The 22,618-nt window shown below is 37.3% G+C and overlaps 1 protein-coding gene across 2 annotated transcripts; it reads left to right on the top strand.

Moving 5' to 3' along the window:
* Positions 1–1,609: 1,609 nt before the first annotated feature.
* Positions 1,610–22,413, top strand: LOC128677161 (uncharacterized protein). 2 transcript variants are annotated; one of them, XM_053757819.2, is made up of 11 exons: positions 1,610–1,838; positions 7,963–8,256; positions 12,065–12,303; positions 13,845–14,039; positions 14,751–14,946; positions 15,481–15,615; positions 16,582–16,717; positions 17,111–17,344; positions 20,371–20,546; positions 20,825–21,108; positions 21,595–22,413. In XM_053757819.2, exons 2-11 carry the CDS (start codon positions 8,128–8,130, stop codon positions 21,773–21,775), a joined length of 1,905 nt encoding a protein of 634 aa, XP_053613794.1. In that variant the 5' UTR covers positions 1,610–1,838; positions 7,963–8,127; the 3' UTR covers positions 21,776–22,413. The 2 variants fall into 2 exon arrangements, with proteins under 2 accessions (XP_053613794.1, XP_053613793.1); XM_053757818.2 differs by having other exon boundaries at positions 1,610–1,842.
* The last annotated feature ends 205 nt before the right edge of the window (positions 22,414–22,618 follow it).

The following is a 22,618-nucleotide window of genomic DNA, read 5'->3' as shown; positions in this document are numbered from 1 at the left end:
GGGCGTATCCCAAAGTTTTTGAAGTTTTTATCTATGGAAAACGATTTTTCCCAATATTTCGGTACCCAAATATGCTACATTGTTGTATATTTTCACTAACTAATGCTTACATAATGAAAGGATTAATAAAGTATTCTAAAATAAACGTTTTCATCGACATAGCAAAAGGCGGCAAAGCTTTTGTGTACCTAACATACAGTACTGTACTCTGGCGGGATAAATGTGCAGTAATATTTACGATATGTTCCTGTTTATACTTAGTTACACCCATAGATAAAAGAAATATCACCGTTTTTCAGACTCGATGATCCAAGCGCATGGAATTAGTAGGTACTCCGTCAAAGTATATACTAAATACATGTCCAAGCGTGTAAGCGTTTAGTTAAGTAGAAGGAGGCATCTTTAGAAGGTTCACAAAACAAAAAGTCGGGCTCAAAACCAATAGATTGATGGGATTGTGACTGTAGTCTCAAAAACTGCAGGCACCAGAAAAACCAAGCCTAAAGTCAATAAACATAATAAAACAGTAGAAAAAAAATCCTGTACATTGAATATATTTACATAAAAACAAAATTAGGCGATAGTCATAGTAAAAGAGAAAGAATTTGAAAAAAACTCTGTCTGTGTTTGTGTGTACAAACAGACAAACAGACAGACGTCTGTTTGTCTGTTTGTACCGCTATTCTTCGGAACTACTGGACGGATTTTAATAAACTTCTTTTGTTATATAGCTATTAAGCCTGGGCAACATATAGAGTTACCTATACATGATTTTGAAAACTGGAACACCTGATGGAAAACAATGATAGTACAGCTAAACTATAGGAAATATAGAAATGACGCCCTAACAAATTGTTCAGCGTGATGAACATTTTTTGTTGAGGTATAAAAATTTAAGATGGAACATCTGATGTAGACCCATGATGGTACAGCTAAACTATAGGAAATATAGAAATAACGACTTAACAAAAGTTGTTTAGCCTGATGAGCATTTTTGTTGAGGTAAAAAAAATCGAAGATCTGGAATACCTTAAGCAGACCCAAGATGGCACAGCTAAACTACAGGAAATATAGAAATTATTTCTTCGGCCACGCGAACGAGTCCGCGCGCATCAGCTAGTTTCTAATATGTAATTAATCAAACTTTGCGGGCTCTAGCTAGTAAAATCTTTCGCGTCTGTGTTACTCAACATTTGGATTTTTTATTTATATCACAAATATAATAACATTACGTGTGCAATGTATATTTATATACATTTCCAGGGTTACGGAGCCATTGGGAGAGAGACGTACACCAGTGCACTGCAATAGGCTGATTATTATGATGATGTCAATAATGTAATCCACAGAGTACTTTCTATTTATAATGAAAATGTAATCCATGAAAGACGGCATGAATATTATTAGTCTTCATATTATTGAACTACCCTATATTTGCCCATCTCGAGGATTGTGGCGCGATGAGCAATGATGTGACTCGTCACATCATTGCTCATCGCGCCGTACTATAGACACAACGGTTTATATTACATTTGCTTCTAAATAAGGTTTGGATACCCAGTTGAATAACGAGTTGTGGAGAGTGGTGGTGGCTGATGTTAGGTAACAGTTCAGGCAAGCTTCGGACGGAGCCGCAGCCGTAGTGAAGTGCTCGCCTCGGAGACAATCGCGCGACTTGCGAAAGTGATACAGTACGAATTCATCAATACCATCGACGTTCGCGTTTCTCTAAGTAAACCAACGTCAACGTATTTATTTTTAAATTAAAGTATATCTAACTAGGCAACCGAAAACGGATTGAAAGAAAAAGCAGCTGCCCCGTTGGCAACCGGCAGAAAGTAGGTAATGTTTACTAATAAAATTATGTAATTGGGTCTTTCGGCGGGTTATTTTACTTCTACGTTTGCTTCATATTTTTCACTAAGTATAGTGCCTGTGCAAACCACCTGTGCTGCAACAGTTCTTTATGTTTATAAGATATACAGTATGCCTAGCCTACCTAGTGTCTAGTAAATAAATACTTATCTACAAGTTCATGGATATGGATTTTCCAAGGATTTAGTAAGTACTTTCTTGTACGGAGTACTAATTCCAAGGGATTATCAGTTATTTGGCACATACTTCCGATACAGATGTCTTATCTAAGATAGACACGCAGCAGATTATTTGTCACGAGATGTTTGTATTGAGAAAGATACCACGTTCATTGAAATATAGGTACCAACTTTTTTAAATTAGAGGTTTAAGTGCGTTTGTCAGCCTGATGTAAAGATAAGTATAGCTAAAAGATTCGCAAAAAAATGTTCATGAACTCTTATAATACTTATTTATCATGTATGTAAATAATACTTATTTATCTGGAACGCAGATATGTATTTTCCATATCTGCGTCCAATATACTTATCTTTTTATCTTTTCGAAACCCTAACTTTGTGCTTGGCCCAATACCCATTTGACTATATTTTACTTGCTCCGCGAAGGCTCAAGTACTCTCTGCAGTAGATCTTCTAGTTATCTTTCTAAATAATTATGACTTTGCATGTAGTTTGCTCGTATACTAGTTATCGGAATGCTTAGGTCGTTGTTACTTTACCACAGGAACAGGACCAACCACTAGGATAGCATAAAACCGCACGCAATGCTCTATTTAGCGTTGGGGCGGGAATCAATAACTTGTATTAGCTTGCTGGTCCAAAAAGTAATATAACCTTAACTTATCCTGGGCTCGGAAACTTTATAGCTGGAGAAGGAACCAGTAAATTACTTAGATAAAGAGAAAACCCAATTTGTTCATCGTAGACGTAAACTTAAACTAAGCGATTTACGATTCCGGAAGCGTTGCGCCTGCGCAGCGGGTTCCCGGCAACGATTGTATCGAGGTGGTACTTTCTGCAGGGATGGTGTGTGATGTAATCGCCTATCTTCTAGTTGCGCAACCCTTTACGGGTAATAACTCGATTTGTGTAACAGACTATGGAAAATTACCCATGGACCATTACCCACTCGCTCTCAATTATATCAATTTCAGATAAATCGTTGGACATATCTATCATAATATCTATATCATATGACTTTATTTTCAAGCTATGTTATAAAACCAAATTATCATCATTCTCGAGCAGATTTGTACGCTTCTTTTGTCAATAAAAATCCAGCTCAATTTCTCTCAAGTGTTCTTGAAGGAAACTAATAAGCAAAATATAGATAAATACTCCGTCCTTTTATTTGCAAAATAAAAACTGCATAATAAAGCACTCCTGATTCCACAGTAAGACATAATTCATAAACAATAATATACTACGTAATTAAGTTCATGGTGAACTTCGCCGTTTTGTTGAAAAGTGTTTCATTACCAAGTTCATATTTAATTTCACTTATTTTTAGTCCACGCATTTTCGTAGGGCCCTGTTCTTGAAGTTGATTCTGTAATTATCTTAATTCTGCGATTATAATTATGGTCAACCAAGTCAATCACTAAAAAGTCATTAAGTACAAATGAAAATAGTACAACGGAAAACCGGTGTGGACTTCAAGACCTCACGAGATTGCAGAATCCTCGTTAGCATTGTATGGATGTCTTAAGGGTATACAATATACTTACAAACTTACTAGCGGTGTGGGTCTCGTGGGAATTCGGGTTATGGATAGCCTCCCTATTGGCTATTCGCCAAGATAGTTTAATTCTTAAACATATAAATCTAGAATATTGCGTAATAATTCATTATTCTTTATACCGATCGTGAATAATAACTATAGGTTAAATTCTTTTCTTTTGAGAACAATATGTATAACCGGGAATCGTCTTCTAACTAACTTTTTCTTTCCGGTCGATGTGGTTGTTGATCAACAGCAATAATGATAAAAAAGGGAACGTAGATTTATATAACAGTGTATTGGGTTTTTTGTTCATATTTTGTTTTTCTTAGAGGTAATGTTTTTATATGTGATGTTTCTTAAATTTAGTTCCTATTTTGTATGTATGGCTGTTGGTCTTCCTAATAAATAAAAATAAATAAATAAATATACCTACCAAAATATTGATTTTAATATTTTTCGAATAAAACCAAAAACTTATTTTTTTTTATTAAGTGCTCAACCATACATATTCTTTAGCACAAGCAATTCATTACGAAATTTTATCTAGTTGGCTCAGATATTATTGCTTCCAGAATTTTCTATCTATGTATATGTATATAATTTACTTTTTAGCCGCGGGCAAAAGCTGGTGTAAAAATGTAGATTATGTCTATGGCGAAATAGCCACATATATATTTACCTACCCGGATTCAAATGTTGCAATAAACTATTATTAGACATTTGTATTTCAAGTATTAACTGCATTAAAATCAATTTATTTAGAGACATACACAAGGTAGTATTAGATGACTTTACCTAAGAAGTATATTGTAGATCTTATTAGACATATATTGTATGAATATAAGTACTTATTGGGATTTGTTATGTGGTGCAGTTATTTTAAGGTAACATTGAGTGCGGACAGAGATGTTCTCTTTGCTGGACACTATCGTGTAGACGTGATAGAATAGAATAGAAAATAATGTGTGGCAAAGGTTAAAAAAATAATTCCTTTTCATCGTTACTTACTTGCTTCAGTCAGATCCGTGTCGGGAATCATGGTCACGGTTGAGACGCCTCGCCTAAATTCAGAGGTTGCATAACGCAGCCTTTGCTCAACCTCAACTGCTTATGCGCGAAACTTTTATATGTTAACGAGTAATGTGACCTTTCCACACGAATTCAATAAATATTTAACAATAGAATATTCTAGATAACAATTTAAATATTTGATATTGTATTTTTTTAATGACTCAAATAGGTCCTACCTAACATTATTTACTATACTCGTATTGCGTATACACTTCTCCTAAATAAGGATACGCCCTAGGAAATGGTATTAGCTAGGTCTTTTTTAGGGTTTCGTCGCAAAATCGAAAAAACAGAACTCTTATAGTTTCGTCATGTCCATCTGTCACAGACATTTTATTCGGAGAGTACTATAAGTATGAGTAGATTCAGGAAAGTGTACGATTTTGAATAATAAAATTTTTAAGAGCACTCTATACGTAGCAATACATGGAACTGATTAAAAATAAATTTAATTGCTCAAAGGCTCTGGCCTTTGAGAGAGAGAGAGAGTTCATCTAAAATAGTTGTTTTATGGATGGCTCATAACATAAATAACATAATCTGACCCGACCTTTAATCATATAATAACTGGCCATAAATTATAAGATTGGAGTCATGAAACGTGAAGAGAATTTTAATTCGAGGTTCGGAAATTAACCTTCATGAAATATTTTTTTATTTGATTAAACATATAGTAGTTAATAAGGAATAGGTGCTCTATGTGTAACACGTCTTTCACATTTTTACCTCCTTCATAGAAGGATGTATTATATAGACCGAATCAGGGCGGGTATGGCAGAATCGCGGAATCGCGCAGCGTTCTGATGCATTCCCAATGCGTAATCAACACGTGCACTGAAAAATTTGTATACGCGCGTATATGTTTGTGTCCATACAACCGGTGGAGGAGTTCGGTGTGTACGGACATTTATAATCGCATTGGCCGCTAAGAACTCCGCCCGATCCTTGTTACTAGCGACCAGCCCCGGCGTCGCCCGGGTGGATATAAATCATCCTCTTGAATCACTATGTATTATTAAACCCCTATAAACATCCGTTACGTAGTTTTAAAGATCTAAATACATAGGGACCGACAGACAGCGACTTTGAACACGTATACCTAGGTCATATCACCCGGATGATATAAGTGGAATAAACAGGAATAAACCGTATGAACACCGCCTGACCTCGACCAGCGATCGCCAAAATGTATGTCGACTATTGACGACCGCTCGGTCGAGCCGCGCCGTGTGTAAATCGCCTGAAGCGGCGCATTGCAGATTTATTTTTTCATAAATAAAAGGGTGTGCCTTAACATTTTGATCCATTTTGATTCCAAATTTTCATCCTACAGAAACTTTAAACAGAAGGCTGAGACATTTGATGAGGTCAATTGGGTAACTCTACGAGTAACTACTGTAAATAAACCACACAAATATTATATTCTTCGTTGGAGAAATCGAGTTTGAGGTCGTGCATTCAAAAGAGAAAAGCATCCTGATGGCAAGTTGTAATATATTTACTTACGTAAAATGACGTCACGTCGCAATATCCATGATATCACAGTCAATAGGTACTACAATTGAGTAACCGAGATATTTAAAGAAAAAAAATACTTTTCCACTACTGTCGCTTATAAAGTTTACGTCATTTGTGATTGGACGTAGGCCTAAAATGTAAATGATTGGATTAATGCAATCGATCGATACAATTGTGATTTTTGTAGGTTAATTAATTAATTATAAGCATTTTCAGTATAGAGTGAAAGTCTTACTATCATAAAATGGTTCGAATGTCGAATGAATCGAACAAAACGTATACTGCTAAAGTATGAACCGGTGTCTCAAATGTTTACGTCGATAGTCTGGGTAGTGGTGTCATTTATAAGATTTACAAGGCTAGATTCTGTTTACTCAGCAAATCCAATTATCAAAATATACTAAATACTTGCCTAATATTAAGAATTAGAGAATAATTAAACGAACATTGCAACTAATAAGAAAATATATTTACACTTTTAGTATTTAAAATTTGAATGTTGAAGGCAAGTGCTCGTTGATGTCTCTTGTATGGTAAATATAAAGTAAGTTTTCAGAATTGGTATTGATACGTACGATTAAAATCCCTTTGCCTCCAAAATGGTCTTATTATTTATTCATTACAATTTAAGCTAGACATGTTTGTGGTATATAGTAAAATTAAACATTTTAATTTTCCGCAAGCCAGCGATTGTACTATTTGTATTTTCAAATTTGACAGTCAGTGGCTATCTTAATAGCAATTAAATTAAGCAAGCGGTCCATGACCAACCATTTTACAATAGGCTTGTACAATGAGTCTTTTGCCATACTTTACTGAGTATTTCATTTGCTGAAGGTCGTGGTCAGTGCCGCAGAGTCGACGTGTTTAAAATTGTGGGTACATAATTGACTTGTCTATTGTCCGATGTTCCACATCAAAAAATAATCTAAGTCCTCTATTTCTCGATAGATGCGGACGATAGCAATTGATTGAAAACTTTTCTACCTCTGTATTTTTGACTTTTCTCTCATTTACATGTCACACGTGCGTTTTAACTCGTTTTGATAATACTAATATCTACTTATTTGTAGTGAAAGTGAATAAACATTTCATTCATTCATACTAATGAAATGAAAAAGTCTGGACTAATTCTCTTACTCTTATCTGAGCATTTCTCACTTGTATCTTCCACCATAAAGCGTCGAAGCCCAGAGTCCGCATTCCCACATCTTCTATGCTATTTGGTCCGTTACCGAAGTAAGAAGGTCGCGGGTCGCGGCGCGCGGTGCGTGCGGCGCTGGCGCGCGATGCAATCAACCATTTGATTTCAATCGATATTGCAAATCGTATAATGCATGTTTGGCCTAGTGTTATTTTTCGGCTGTAAACGACATACCTACCTATCTAATTTTACTGCCCCATTGCAAAATAGAGGTATAATGTTATTAACTCGCCTATAATATTGATAAGCAGTTATCAAAAATCTCACTTCTATAAGGTTTTTATCTAGGATCTCACTGAACGCCTGCTCCTCACTGTTTGTCGAATTCGGACAGATGCCGACGCGAAATGCATTAATATTGCGTAGTTTGTACGAGAACTATTATTTACATTTACCGCAATGTTTCATTGCAGTAAGTATGCCGAATCGCCTAAAGTTTGGTGAACTGTTTGGCGACAGTGTGAAAATATAAGTAGATCACTCGCTCCGCTAGTTTTTTCTGCTAAAGCAATAACTGAGATAATTTATTATTCGTAATTTTTTAATTCATACATTTTTAATGTTTGTTTCAGGTAACTTACCAAATCCTTAAAAGTGAAACGGATTGCGTAAATTTTTAACAGTTTATATCGCAGTGCAAAGACAAGTGTAGTAAAACTGTTTGGCGATTCAAATTATGTTAGAACTGTTGCTTATCACCGAGTGGTTGGTTTGTTGACATAACAAAGTGAGTGACAATGCGCGTGTGCTGGTGGAAAGTGGTGGTGTTATGCGCGTGGACGTTGGTGCTGCGCAGCGACGCGCTACCGCCCGCGACCCTCGGCGATGTCGTCGCCAATGCCGCCACCAGTCTCAACTCCATGAAGGTAACATATCACTAAATTAGCTGAACAATATTCGGTACGAAACTAGACTCAAAAGCCGTCAACTGCGCAGGTACATTCAATGGTTAACAAAATACATATTTTGGCACAGGTGGATTTTGTGTTAGGTGTTCTATAGGTTTGTCACGAAATTGATGAAGAGGATAAATTTGTTTGTCGGTCAATTTTCGACTAAGTACTTAATATTGTAATGTTTGAACAGTATACATACTCGTATTCGTACATTCAGTCATTGATAAGAACTCGCATAAAAAAATTGGATTCAATTCTATTGAATTGAATCCACTTTTTACTCTTGTTAGGACGTTAATGACAATACTGTAATTGCAAAGGAGGCCAAATGCATTATGTGATATGACTGAACATGATGAGGTTATGGCGCATGATCCGCCAGAATAGCGGGAAGAAGAGCATGTTTGTAGTGTACGATACATTCGATGTCGTACGAATTGAGGTAGCTTTTTGGCGGAGTTTAATGATAATGACGAATTTTACTAGTAATATATACCATAGTATATGCCATATATAAATAAACATTCTGCTTATTTCATTTCAGTCATGACTTTTACTCGCAGTCCGCAGTCCGCACACACACTGAATCCTGTATTTGTATTCTACGTGTGAAATATTTCAAAATCAAAATTACTTAATCAGATTATAAAAATCCTGCCCATGAACAAAATTAGGCAACTGGTACGTCCCGAAAATAAGATAATGTGTGGAACTAACGCTCACGTGAAATTACGTCAAGTTACATTGCGGCTGATGATGTCCAGGAGACGCGTCCTCTGGCAGCCGGCGAGTGTTGGGCAACGTACCAGCCCGGGTGTGCAAACTGCTATACGCTTCATTTGTTACATAAGAGGTTAACACGAAAAAGTTAACAGTTTAGACGTGACGGATTTCTACTAGTTAACAAAGATTATGTTAACGCGAACATTATGTTACAGTTTTGTAACCTTCTATGTTCGTGCGTCGTTTACAAAATCTCATGTCAACTTATATTTTCTTTTGTATTACATGGTTATGTAATACAAAAGAAAATATACAGAATCTGGCGGTATGTCTCATTTTCGCGGCATAACGTTGCAGATATTCCGTGTCACCTTGGTTGTAATATATTTTTGTAGGACAGGGATTCAATTTATAAGCGGATTGATCATCAACTGTGCGACATGCCAACTGAGACGGCCACCACGACTTAATGCCGGTATTCTCCAAAACACGTTTTCGTAAAACATTAGGTAACCAATATTTTACATCCGGGCAACGCAATCGAAATGAGTAAACTAAGAAATAGCCATTAAAGCATCTCTATTACAGTTTTATTAACAAAAAGTAGCGACTGAAGAATGTCATTATGATTCGTGATAGCTTGATCAAGTAATACTTAATTTGTATGTCGCAAGGATAATCCTCGATTGCAAAATTATGTAATATCTTACTTGTATCTTTGTAATCAAAAGTTATCAAAAAACACGATCAAAGCGACAAGTTTAGGTTAATGATAGACCTCGTATATTACTTACTTGAATTACTTCCTATTTTACCTCATTTTCAAAAAGGGAATTTTATTGTAAGTATTAATTCTCGACAAGTAGAACTCACCTTCCACTTGGAAAAGTGGTAGTGCAGCACCAATAACCGCACTTTTTAAAACTTTCTACCTCGTAATACCAATCTGTGGAATCAACTTCATGTGAGACGGTATTCCCGAATCAAGACGGCATACACTGGGTCGACGGGTCCACGACTTCTTAAAAGGTCGGCAACACTCCTGTCCTGTGACGCAGCAGTGATCAATTACCGTCTGGTGACCTGTCTTTCAGCACAGAATTAGTCATACAGAAAAATAGCTTGTTATATGTTCTGTTTATTATCATACTTAACAGACTAAACCTTCGACAGTTAACTAATGAATTCTACGTGACAAGCTTTAAAATGATCGCAATAAAGACTATTATGTATGTATATGGTATCATTAAACGAAAACAATAAATATAAGTTGCAACATGCTACGTAACCTCACTATATTACAATTATAACTATGATTCCTGTTTATTATACTTATAACCAAACCATATACTATGATCAAATTCTTATGAATTTTAAAAGATTTAATGTAGTTAACTATTTTATGTGGAGTAAGATTGATATATATATTTACATCACATACGGATGATATAATATATTTATGATATAATAATTATTAAAACCATAATTGAAGAGCTTCAAGACCTGTGATGACCAGCATTTCCATTACTCGAAACAGCTATGCAACCATCACAGAGGGTTTAAAATCAGAAGACCGTTTGGTACCTGAGTTGACTCTTGCATAGCTACCGAGGTATCTGGAGCGTGCGGTATTCCGCCGGAATGACGGCCTCACCACCGCGCTTTGCGGTCGACTCATTGAGATATTCATTTAACTAAATTGTTCCTTACTTATTTCATTATAATGAATAAATTATTCAACTCACCTCACCCGCACTTACGCTGATGAAATAGATTCCAAGCTCCAACATTTAACAAACTACTTATGTACTCGCTTCTTATTCCGTGTTTCCGGTTGTGTTTGAGGTTGTGACGCCGCACAGCCGGGGTATGCTTAAAAAATAAAAACATTGACATTTTGAATAGATTGGGCTGTGATTTTACAACCGACCACCTGCCTACCTATCAGCCCTCTTTGAGAATGTTATTAAATAAAATAAATAAATAAATATATTAGGACAAATCACACAGATTGAGCTAGCCCCAAAGTAAGTTCGAGACTTGTGTTATGGGATACTAACTCAACGATACTATATTTTATAACAAATAGATATATAGATAAACATTCAAGACTCGGGCCAATCAGAAAAATATCATTTTCCATCATGACCCGACCTGGGTTCGAACCCGGGACCTCTCGGTTCAGTGGCAAGCACTTTACCACTGCGCCACCGAGGTCGTCATTTCTGCTGGTCGTTATTGTTGTCTATTAGCTGACAAGGTTGTGATTCTAGAGGTCCCAATGGTTCCAACCATTAGAGTAGAGGCATCCAACTAATGGTCCCATACTGTCACATTTATATTTAAGGACAGGACAAAATTTCACGCATTGCAGCTCAGAGCCCCGTTTCTTTTGAAACTCAGATAGGAGAGGTGTAATTTTAGATAAGTATTGTATATACTTTCAGTTTATTTCACTAATTAGTAATTGCCCTCTTACGTTACTAAATTATGGCCTAGATTACTGCTCGTGTCGTATGAAATATCGATTTCTTTGTGGGACGTGCTTCATTAAGTTATGAAATTGGCCAAATAAGTACATAAATCCTTTTTATGTTTATACATGTACCCACGGACCTACGGACCTACTGTAGGTGGTAATAACGGCGAATTTTCAATGAATATGAAGAAATTAATGTATGAATTTTTTGTGATGACTTGAACTTACAATTTAATTATAAACATTTTTATATGTGGCGGTACGTTGCGGTTCGTGTGTGGTCCATAGGTGTCACTCTTCACATCAAGCTAGTAATTGAAAAGGAGTAATGATACCATTTATCTGCACGCAAATATCGTTTACTGAAAAGTGTTAACAACGGTAGGTAATTTGTTTACCGACATATTTTTGGACTTATAAGGTGACATTACTCAACCGTGTATCTGCCCATTATTGGCGATGTATTTATGCACACGCGACGTATCATTAAACTAATAATTATTACTTACACACCTACGCGGTTTATTTTATTTTTCACGAATACTTTATCACTTAGTTATGACGTTGGTTGCGCAGGTGACAGGAGCGTGGCGGCGGCTGTCGAGCACAGTGAGCGAGAACGTGGGTCTGAAGCATGCGCTACGGCGGCTGCAAGCGGTGCCGGCGCGCGCGGCGCGGCTCGTGCACGCGCTGGTGGACCGCATGCGTGTTGGCGGCGGTCCCATCGTCAACACACAGCTCGGCGCGCTGCGCGGGCGCAAGCTGGCCACGAGGACTGCTGCGCAGACGTCTTACTATAGCTTTAGGGGGATCAGGTAACAGTTATAGTGACAACGGCTGCGGATCCATTGTCTGTCACCACACCACATCACACTGATCGACGAACTGCGCGAACGTAAGCTCATCAAAGGAATCGGTCACTGCGACTATTACTAAGTCTTAATTGCCTCGAATCCAACTAAACGTCAGTTTCGGTTATGTGCATATAACATCTGTAACAAAGTTTTTTATATACCTAGACAATGACAAACGGAATTTACCATATAACCTTCAATTATTTCACTGATACAAAGTGAAAATGACTATGTATACAAGATAACTATGTAAGAATTTAGAGGCCTCCAAGTAATAAGTAAATAAGTTATAGGAACTCACATACAATATGTAAAATACGTGAGCATTAGTATATTTTACATTATTCAATCTCCAGTCTCAGCTCATCATATCACTAGACTATATATATACTTCAAAAGTATAGTTTCTAGTTTTGTAACATTTTGCAATTAATTTTGCATATTTATCGCTAATCCAAAGGTTAACTGATAGACAATAATAATAATAATAAGCCCGCAGGGCAGCTTGTGGCGAGCTGTTGGGGAGTAGCGACCCCACGGACCTGAGTGCTCCCAGGGGAGGCCTCTTTTCCTTACCTCCGCCTTCCTTCCCAAGGTCGGAGTGGAAACTGAGAGGTAACAGGACCCCTACCTCTGGCTTGCCTTGACCGGCCGGCCAGAATGGAGTCGCGAGAGCTATATGCTCGATGGGTGGAAGTGTAAAATGTCATAACGCCGGGGGCGTCTGACTGGATCACCATGATTTCGCGCCCCGCAGACTTACCTCTCTACACCCTTAGCCGCCCACGTCAATGTTGCCCCTTTGTGGCCAATCACGGTGACTGATTTGAGGGGCCCATCCAGTCTGCTGCCACAATCAGTAAGCATGATTATGGCAGGTGTCCGAACCTTTTATAATAGCTCGTCTTCAGTCCATCCAAATTTCGTTCTATAGACCATACTTCTATTCATAATTCTGCAATAGTTCACACTCCCGCCGAGACCTGCTCATGGGCATATCATTTCATTGGTATATCCGGGAGCGGGTCTTGGCGGGAGACCTATAAAACATCAAAATTCTCCAAAGGGCCTCTACGTGTTGGATCCATATCCCCACGCAAGCCTCTCAAAGGACCGGACTATGTGCCGTGAATCCCAAAAGGAGATAAAAATAATAATAATAAATCTTTATTTCGGATAAAATAGTGTTAGTACAAAAGTTACCTATAGGTATCTATGTTAGTACTTACATCTACAATGTCAATCAATTCAGTCTATCTGTATCACTACGTGTACTCTTGCTCTCAGTCTTTCCCTACATCTAGGTACAGTACAGATTCATTCACTATTTCCTGAGGAATCTAGTTACTTCCACCAAAGTGTGCCTACGGTAACTAGCAAACCCGGCTTGGGTTTGCTCGTGCCAGAGGCACGTGAAACCTACGTAAACCTTGCTGTTTTTGTACTTACCTCATTTCCTTGGTCACCCACAACAAAAAAAAATAAATAAATCGTTTGTGCAGATACGCACAACCGCCTCGCGGGTCCCTGCGGTTCCGCGCGCCGGTGCCGCTGGAGCCCTGGACCGGAGTCCGTGACGCTCTGGAGGAGGGCGCCGTGTGCCCCCATCGTTTCATGCTGTTCGACACCTACAAGGGTGACGAAGACTGCCTGTTCCTCAACGTCTACACGCCCGCGCTTCCTGACAAGCTTACCAGGTGAGAAGAGATATAAGAACAGATTCTCTCAGCTCTGAAATCGTAAAACCTCTGTTCACGCCTCCTCAATTTAGGTGAAATCGACACAAATCTATGTTCCAATACTATAAACCATAGCGTCTAGTTATTCTTGAAGTACTTATTAACTGGAATAAAATTAATAAGAATAAAGTTATTCGTTCAAAAGTTTCTTAATGAGTGGTGACTTAACTGTGTTGGTAATATAGGATACATGTTGTACATAAAATGTCTATCGAAAGTTACACCACAATCTGTAACAAAATGACAACGCCATTTAATTAAAAAACGAGTTGAACTTATTTACTTTTTGTCGTGTTATAAGAATCGTCGTCCAGTACTAACCTTCCGGTACGGTTAGCAAACATTGCTCATGATGCAATTGCTACAAAAATAGTGCAGTATTAAAAAAACAGATTCATGGTCATATTGCGAATGAAAATACTTTCATGATTATTTCCAATAAGTTATATACACTAAATATATATACAGTAAATGAATATAGGTTTGTCCCGTCAGAAATCATCGTATGAACCACTAGTTTTGCACTAGGTTTTCAAAGTAACCTGTTGGATAGGTTTTCAGATAACTTGCCTGACACTTTAACCGAATTTAATGTATCTAGAGCTAGATGTACAATTTACTCTACGTAGTCACATAAATGATTTTGGTCAAATAATATTTTTGTCGTAGCTACAATCCGAAGCTGGCAGTGATGGTATGGATCCACGGGGGCGCGTTTGCCGTGGGGTCCGGCAATTCCTTCCTCTACGGTCCTGACCACCTGGTCGGAGCTGGAGTGGTCTTGGTCACACTCAACTACCGCCTGGGGGCGCTCGGGTTCCTGAGCCTCGAGACTGAGGAAGTGCCTGGCAATATGGGACTGAAGGTAGCTATATAAATCTTTAGACGTGTATTCGTTCGGTCTACAATTTTAACCTTTTATGAGTTGCGTTGTATTGTTAAGAGAGTCATGTTCCGTGTCATGTGTGTGATTATTTGTGTGGTTCCATTTTCATGGTTGTGTTGGTTCGTTTTTCTCTGTATTTGTATAAACTATGTGAACTGACTACTTCACATGATGTTCTTCTGTGATTATGGCAGTCTGTATGATGAGACAGTTGTTTTAGTAAATTTTTGATTGGATAGTTAGCACAGGTTAGTTAGCACGGTGGGACGTCAATTAGTAAACTTAAATTGTTGTGACGTCGTTACAGTTTTGTTCGGGGCGGGGCACCAAACCTTGCCGTGGGTGGGAAAGGTTGTATTGCTTTACATCATTCGCATTCTTGTTTTTGAACACAAATTTTCGAATTAAAACTTTAAAAAATTTATTTATTTAGACGATCTCTGAATTGTGTTGTGTGTGTGTGTGTATAACTAAGTAACTAAGATGAATTACCAGACATTTCCATTTTTACAGGATCAAGTGATGGCATTGAAATGGGTTCGCGATAATATTGAGAGCTTCGGCGGCGACCCCTCGCGTGTCACAATCTTCGGGGAGTCTGCAGGCGCGGCCTCTGTGCATTTGCACATGCTGTCCAACGCGTCACAGGTCAGAACTAATTAGGGTTGCCAACCCTTCGTTAAATAATTTAATAGGTATTGACAGGTCTAACTACTATTATTTCATACATATAATATTGTAGGCGAAACTGTTACACCATTTATGTTGTTATGTATGCACCAATGTTTAAAAAACCATTAAAGGTTTCTAAAAAATATTATGTAAACTATTTTTAAAATTAGTAGGTATTTTTAGTTTAACCGGTAAAACTAAAAAAAATAAATAATATATGTAAAGTGGTCTTGTCGTGGTCGAGCCGTCATATAAAACGAAAGGAATGCTGAGCTCGGAGGATTTTTTTATCTTTCTATTTAATGTAAGAAGTTACCACACCATCTCCCTAGCTACATTAATGCTGTGGTCTTGTCTACCTATTGTTCTTCTCCATAATATCTTTTCATTGTGTTGGCTTCTATCTATTCTATGTCATCGGCATTAAGATTACAAATGGGACAATCAATATTGAAAAGAGAATTATGCAATTAATGTGTTTCATTTACATGCATAAAAGCGAGATGCGGCCATTATATTACGGCCTTGTGACATATTCTATACAATGAATCTATACAACTGCTGTCTTGTGATGGAGTCCTTGACATTTAGGATTGCGCAGCTTTTGAGCGCAGACTGCAATCTGCATCTTCAAATAGGTACATAATTGTTAGTACCTAGATAGTTTTATATGTTTTATGTGTTGTTATAACTTATACATTTAACTACCTATGTGAAAATATTCGAGTAGGAAAGAGAACCCTAGTCATCGACTAATAGCAGCTGAAGAAGAAACTAGGAATGACGTTTGACGTCAATAAGTGATACTTCATCATCCTAAGCTGATTAAGAATTTTAAATTAGTATTTCCTACCCTGCCGCAACACAGTGTTTTGGCTGAGTGTTGAACACAGTGTGTTGAGAGTGTTATCTGCTCTACTTACAAAATGTGCACTTTGACAGGGTCTGTTTCACGGGGCGATAGCTCAGAGCGGGTTGGCGCTGTCGCCGTGGGCGTTGGCGCAGTCGCCACGCGAGCGCGCCTTCGAGCTCGGCCGGGAACTCGGCATCGACACCAACAACACCGCTGAGCTGATGGGTAACTCATATTGTTGTCATGGGGGCGATAGACAGAGCGAAGGGCTATTTTTGGACAGTTAATATATGTATTGTACTCGGGCCAAGCCGCTGGCAAATACTAGTTAATTATGTTTTAATTTTATAATTCATCTATTGTGTGTAAGTTAATAGTATAATAAGTAACCATTCGGTTTTATCTGTGGGACGGGGTCGGGTTTAGCGTAGCGGATAAACATTATATAGTGACATCCTTAAAATCTTATAGAATTTCAGTAAGTAGGTTAGGTCAGTAGTTATGTAGATTTATGATTAGAGGGTTTGGTATACACCACAACCAAGGCAAGTTGAGAACTCCAAATTAGAACCTTTGTAGAACACGCCGTATATTTTACAAAAATATTGTTGTCACCAGGCTACCTGCGTGCGACCCCGAGCGAGCTGCTGGTGAAAGCTGGGGCTCGTTTGACGGGGGCGCCCGGCAAGAACTCTGACTTGCAGAGCACGGTGGCGCTGCCGTTCCTGCCCACGCTGGAGCCCGAGGGCCCCGATGCGTTCCTCACCAGGGCCCCGCGGGACAGCCTGCCCGGGGCTGACGTGCCGCTACTCACGGGGTACAACGCACAAGAAGGAATCATACTGTTCAGACGTATGTATCTGAATATTTTCTTGGATATGGCGTTCAGAAGTCATTTTAATAAAGTTACCTAATGAGTTAGACGGAAACTTCTCTTTTACAATAAAATAAATAGTACTAAAGTACATTATACCTACAATGGGACACCCTAATCCGGCTCGAATGATCAAATATGTTTGAACGTTCCAAGCTCTAGAAACTTACAAAACGTATTATTTATTTACAATTAACTAACTAGAATTTCAAAAGGAAAATGAAGCTTAAATTGAACCCGACGACTTCCCGACGAGAATCACAGGTATTTAGTCATTAAAGCTAGGTGCGGCAAAATTTTTCCGCTTATGAATGTCGTTAGTCCAGGCACGGCGCGGAAATCCTAGGTGTCGTAACATAGCGGAACACGACATGGTCGTGGAAGCTGAGGGCTCGCCTGCCGGTGACTGCGGGGCGTAGGAGGTAGGCTAATGGTCCTGGTGCAAAAATGGTCTGAGGACCCCAAAACCAAAAGTCTTGTTGGCGTTCCGGTAAATTCGAAAATTTTGCAATGTTATTTTTTGTTATTATTATTTGCCTAGCTACAATTGGCTCTAACTAAAATAAGTATTTTGTAATGCTCATTTGTTTAATTTATTAGCTGTGTATCATCAATTCTTAAGTTTTATTTACTTTGCCCAGTAGTGAGACGGAATAGGTTAAAAAATATTTTTTAAATTATACTACACGAAATTATGATTAGGTATCATATTACCTACTCGTCATTTAAAATATATAATAGAGTACAAAATAGAAGAACTACTACGTCGCCATGCGCTGTAATGCAACCGGGAATACTCAAGAATGAAAGAAAGAGGAGGTAAACATAAGCCCTATGACACTAAAGATATTTGAAGACCATGCCCTAAGTTGTTAAGTTTTATCATATGAAATTATAAATGTGTGAACCTATGGGTGTGACCTAAAAAAATGGTAGCTGGTCAAAATGCGAGGGCCTTGGTGTACGGCACCGTCTTGTCCTTAGATAGCTACGCCACTGGGTGACTGTCAGTCCGTTGCGACTGTCCTTCCTGGGACTGCCACTCACCTCGTTACGTTACTACTCGTATATCCCTTTCGCTTCGACTTTAGCCCTTCCTAATACGAGTATGGTACGCACTTAGGTATACTAAGTAACACGAGCAATTTCCTGCAATAAATAGCTTAATATTTTAACAATATTTTAATTATCCTTTTTAACACGTTAGATTTAAAAAAACGTAGTACTTACTAATGAAAATGTGATAATAAATATTATTTAGGGGTAAAACACAAATTCCGAGCAAAGGCTAAACATGAAAATAGAGACTACTTACATACAAGTAGATAGGGATTTAAACTTTTTTATACCTAGTTTTATACTAGTATTAAGTTTTTGAAAACTTAATTATCAAATTTCGTTGTAAGGATTTAACGGAATTAGATTAATAGTTTAGAATTTTCAATAAAACTATTAGATAGTTGTTGAACAGGAGTGAGATCTTTGGTGCAAAGAAACTAGTCGTTAGCATGTGGCCGTCGTCGTGCTCCACAGAGCCACGCGACACTAAGTATTCCTTATGACATAACTTGTTAGGTGTGTTATATAACTAGTCGGGAAAGGTTCTAGATCATAGAGCCAATAACCCTTGTTAGATCCGCCACAGTTGCTAAAATGTCTGGCCGCGGTAAGGAAGATAGGTGAAAGTTATTACAAAATTCACAAAACGCTGTAGGCTGGTTACAGATCAATATAAAGTCTTATAAAATTATTAATTAACTAACAATTTTATAAGACTTTTTATGTAACGATGATTTTCCGTAATGTTGTCGAAGAGTATATTTTTATCTATTCATAAAAAATTAAACAAACCAATTTAGATTTTATTCAAGATTTTTTTACACAAGAATACACGTCATTAATAAACCCACTGTTATTTACTAGGTATTTTCATTATAAATAGAAAGTACTCTGTGCTAGGTATGTAGGATGTTTAGGGCTTATTGCCGGCTGAGGTAAACGGGTATTGACATTAAACAGATCAAATAACTTACCTATCACCTCACTGGATAAGGGTCAATAGTAAGAGGATAATGTATAATTATACATTCTTGTCTACATATCAATTTAATGCACTTTTTTTAAGGTTCATCTCGGGAAACTTACTTTTATGATGATTTTATCAACTAGGGAAAGTTCAAACGCCTCTAGCCTCTAACGCAATATGAGTTGCAATTTTTGCGAAATGAAGCATCGACTTTTATGATTTCATAATCATTGATGATTTATGTTTGTTTTTATTTCGCTTGGATACTTTTAAATTTTCAGTTAAAAGATAAAATCATAAACTCCTTGTTCTTTGCGTGTCGACGGCAAATCTACAAACGCCAACTAACTAAACCTATATTGTATAACTGATCCACTTAATTCCACCTTATTTAGTAAACATTATCTGATCGGCTTACAAATTTAACTATCACTCTACGATTGTTTTAATAGTAATACACGCTACATACGCAATTATATTATTTTTTACATACCGTAGACAAATAAAAAAAGACAGTGACACCGTTGTCGCTGTCCAATATAGTAATTGACGGGGAGCAATTTATTTTGTTTCTTGAATTATGCAAAGTGTTATGCAACTATATATTTACCATGGCATGGTCTTCGGCCGGCTGACAGGCCTGTAACGCAGAATTGCTCGCATTTACATAATGTAGCAGTAACATATTCTATTATATCAGATTTGTTCTACTTTCTATCTAGTTTGTTTATCTCAATGTTAAGAACGTGACACTGCTTTTTATAGGTTTTGTCAAGGTCTCTAACAGAAAAATCAATTCTGATTCACTTCAGTCATTTGCAGGTAGGGAAAGGGTTTCGTTATTTTTTACAGGATGTTAAGAAACATATCTAGTCATAATCCTAAATAGATGCCAACAAAAGACACCATTTAATTTCTTGAAAAACATTTAGATATAAGTACGATGAAGTTCTTTATAGGATTGATAATATTTTCCAGGTCTTCAACGAGACCTCAAGTTGCTTAGCGAGCTGGACAAAGAGTTCAAGAGGGTGGTGCCGCCGGCGCTGCTGTCACACAACGAGACAGTCACTCAGAAAATAGCGGAAGCAATCCGGGCCTTCTACTTCCAGCACCGGCCCGTCGACACCAGGAACATCGACAGTCTGATCGATGTTAGTTGTTTATTTATTTGTAGTTACTTGTTGATCAGCTGCTGTCTGCCACAAAATGAGACGGTCTGGTAAAATAGCGAAGGCGGTCCGGGCCTTTTACTTCCAGCACAGGTTCGCCGACACCAGGAACATTGACTTTCTGATTCTGAGACTGTCACTAGCTGTTTTTATTGTTTTTATCCTTTTTAATGTACAAAATTAAAAAGTTAATTATATGTCTGACAACAAATTATTGAAATATACTTGTGTATACCTACTTAGATATTTTTGTCTTGCAGTTATTTACAGATGTAATGTTCCTGAGGCCAATCCTTGAAACCGTGCGGTTACAAGCCAAGACCAATAGAACAAGTCACACATATGTGTACCGATTTGACTTCGATGGAGCTCTAGGGCTCTTCAAACGTATGCTGGGAATCACCCACCCCGGGGCTTGCCACGGGGACGAGATGGGATACCTGTTTTACTTCTCTCGACTGAACTATAGACTAGATGACGACTCCACTGAATTGGCGGTGTCACAGCGAATGGTTCAACTGTGGACTAACTTTGCGAAGACTGGGTAAGTAGTACATTACATTGCCTGTGGAAGTAGTTATTAGTTTGGAGGCATCAACCCTCTAGGAGCAATAGTTAGGAGGCCAATTTAGTGCTACTTTTGAGTAGCAATAGAGCGGTTGATAAAAATCACCGAACTTCACAACTCTATTGTATTTAATATAAATACTTACCAACTTCCTTATAACTATGAAATTAAATAAGTACAGCAAAATGAAAGTCTGTAATTTTAATAGAATGCGATAACAATAATAGGATAAATACATTTTATTTTCTCAATTTAATTTTTATTTTCAATTCTCATGTTTATAGAATTTAACTTTAAAAACTTATTCCATTTCATTATGGTTTATCAACGGTTTTATTATTGTTCATTTATATTTTATAAATGTTTTCCTATTTACACTCTTTTTTACCCCACTGCAAGAAAAGGTTTATTTTATTCGTATGTATGTCACATTATTTTTAAAACGCATGTTTATAATTCCAGAAATCCTACCCCACCCGTAGACTACGAGTCCATCGTAGACTTCAAGTGGCTACCGGTCAACGACACTACCAGTATCGACTATCTCAACATCAACGGTAACTTCACGCTCCTGAAGGACCCGGAACCCAAGAGAGTCAAATTCTGGGATTGGCTTTATGAAAACTACGCTCAAGAACGTTGATTCTATATTTCGAAGACTTCTGTTGTAATTTTTGATCATAGCAGATCAGCTATGAGAGTCCTAGTGTAGTGCAATGTTGGTTTAGTGAACAGTGTACAAACACGAGGGTTGACCATTTTCTATTATATAGGAACATGCCAAATGTTAAAAAGGGACTTTTTAAAATGATGTTAAATTAAGATAAGATGTTACTTTAAATAATATTAATGTTTTTATGTTTATGTTATATATACCAGATACCTAGGTAGATTTTTTACACTTTACTCGAGGAATTTGTCTTCGATGAGCGAGACTAGTATAAAAACCACTTGGCTTTTTGTGAAATAAAAATTGAAACATAAACTGTGGTAACTACTGTAGAATATTATATATAGTTTCAAAGAATGATCTTGTAAATATAGTGCCTACTTATACCTAAGTAAATAACGATGCCTACCTACTAGTAAGTACTTACGCATCGCTTGTAAATATAGGTAACTTAATAAAAACTACTTTTTTATAACTTATAATAAATAAGTACTCCGTGTCGACCTAGGACTACATTAATGCTCTTGTGAAAAAGACGGACGCAGCTTAATTACCTACTCATATAGTTATATATTATAGTAAAGTATAATTATATAAGTTTTTAAACGAACTGTGTTGCTTTTCTTTTAAAAAACCTTGATGACATAAAATTCATAGATCAACAAAAAGAACCCATGCACACTATTGCTATATTAAAATACGTGTGTATTTTTTTAATATTTTTAATCATAACTCACATAATTATATAAAATGTAAAAAATAGTCCAGTTTCTAAAAAAATCACAATTTCGATAAACATTACACAAAATATAAAAA

Source organism: Plodia interpunctella, chromosome 17, assembly GCF_027563975.2.
Source record: "Plodia interpunctella isolate USDA-ARS_2022_Savannah chromosome 17, ilPloInte3.2, whole genome shotgun sequence".
NCBI lineage: Eukaryota > Metazoa > Arthropoda > Insecta > Lepidoptera > Pyralidae > Plodia > Plodia interpunctella.
Note: the sequence above shows the minus strand (reverse complement) of the source record. Positions and strands in the feature narration are given on the sequence as shown.

Bases quoted from the DNA above. Each gene is read 5' to 3' on its own strand.
- LOC128677161 (XM_053757819.2), top strand. From the start codon at position 8,128: ATGCGCGTGTGCTGGTGGAAAGTGGTGGTGTTATGCGCGTGGACGTTG. The intron at 14,040-14,750 runs GTGAGAAGAGAT...TTTTTGTCGTAG, and splicing joins CTTCCTGACAAGCTTACCAG to CTACAATCCGAAGCTGGCAG. The intron at 21,109-21,594 runs GTAAGTAGTACA...TTATAATTCCAG, and splicing joins ACTAACTTTGCGAAGACTGG to AAATCCTACCCCACCCGTAG.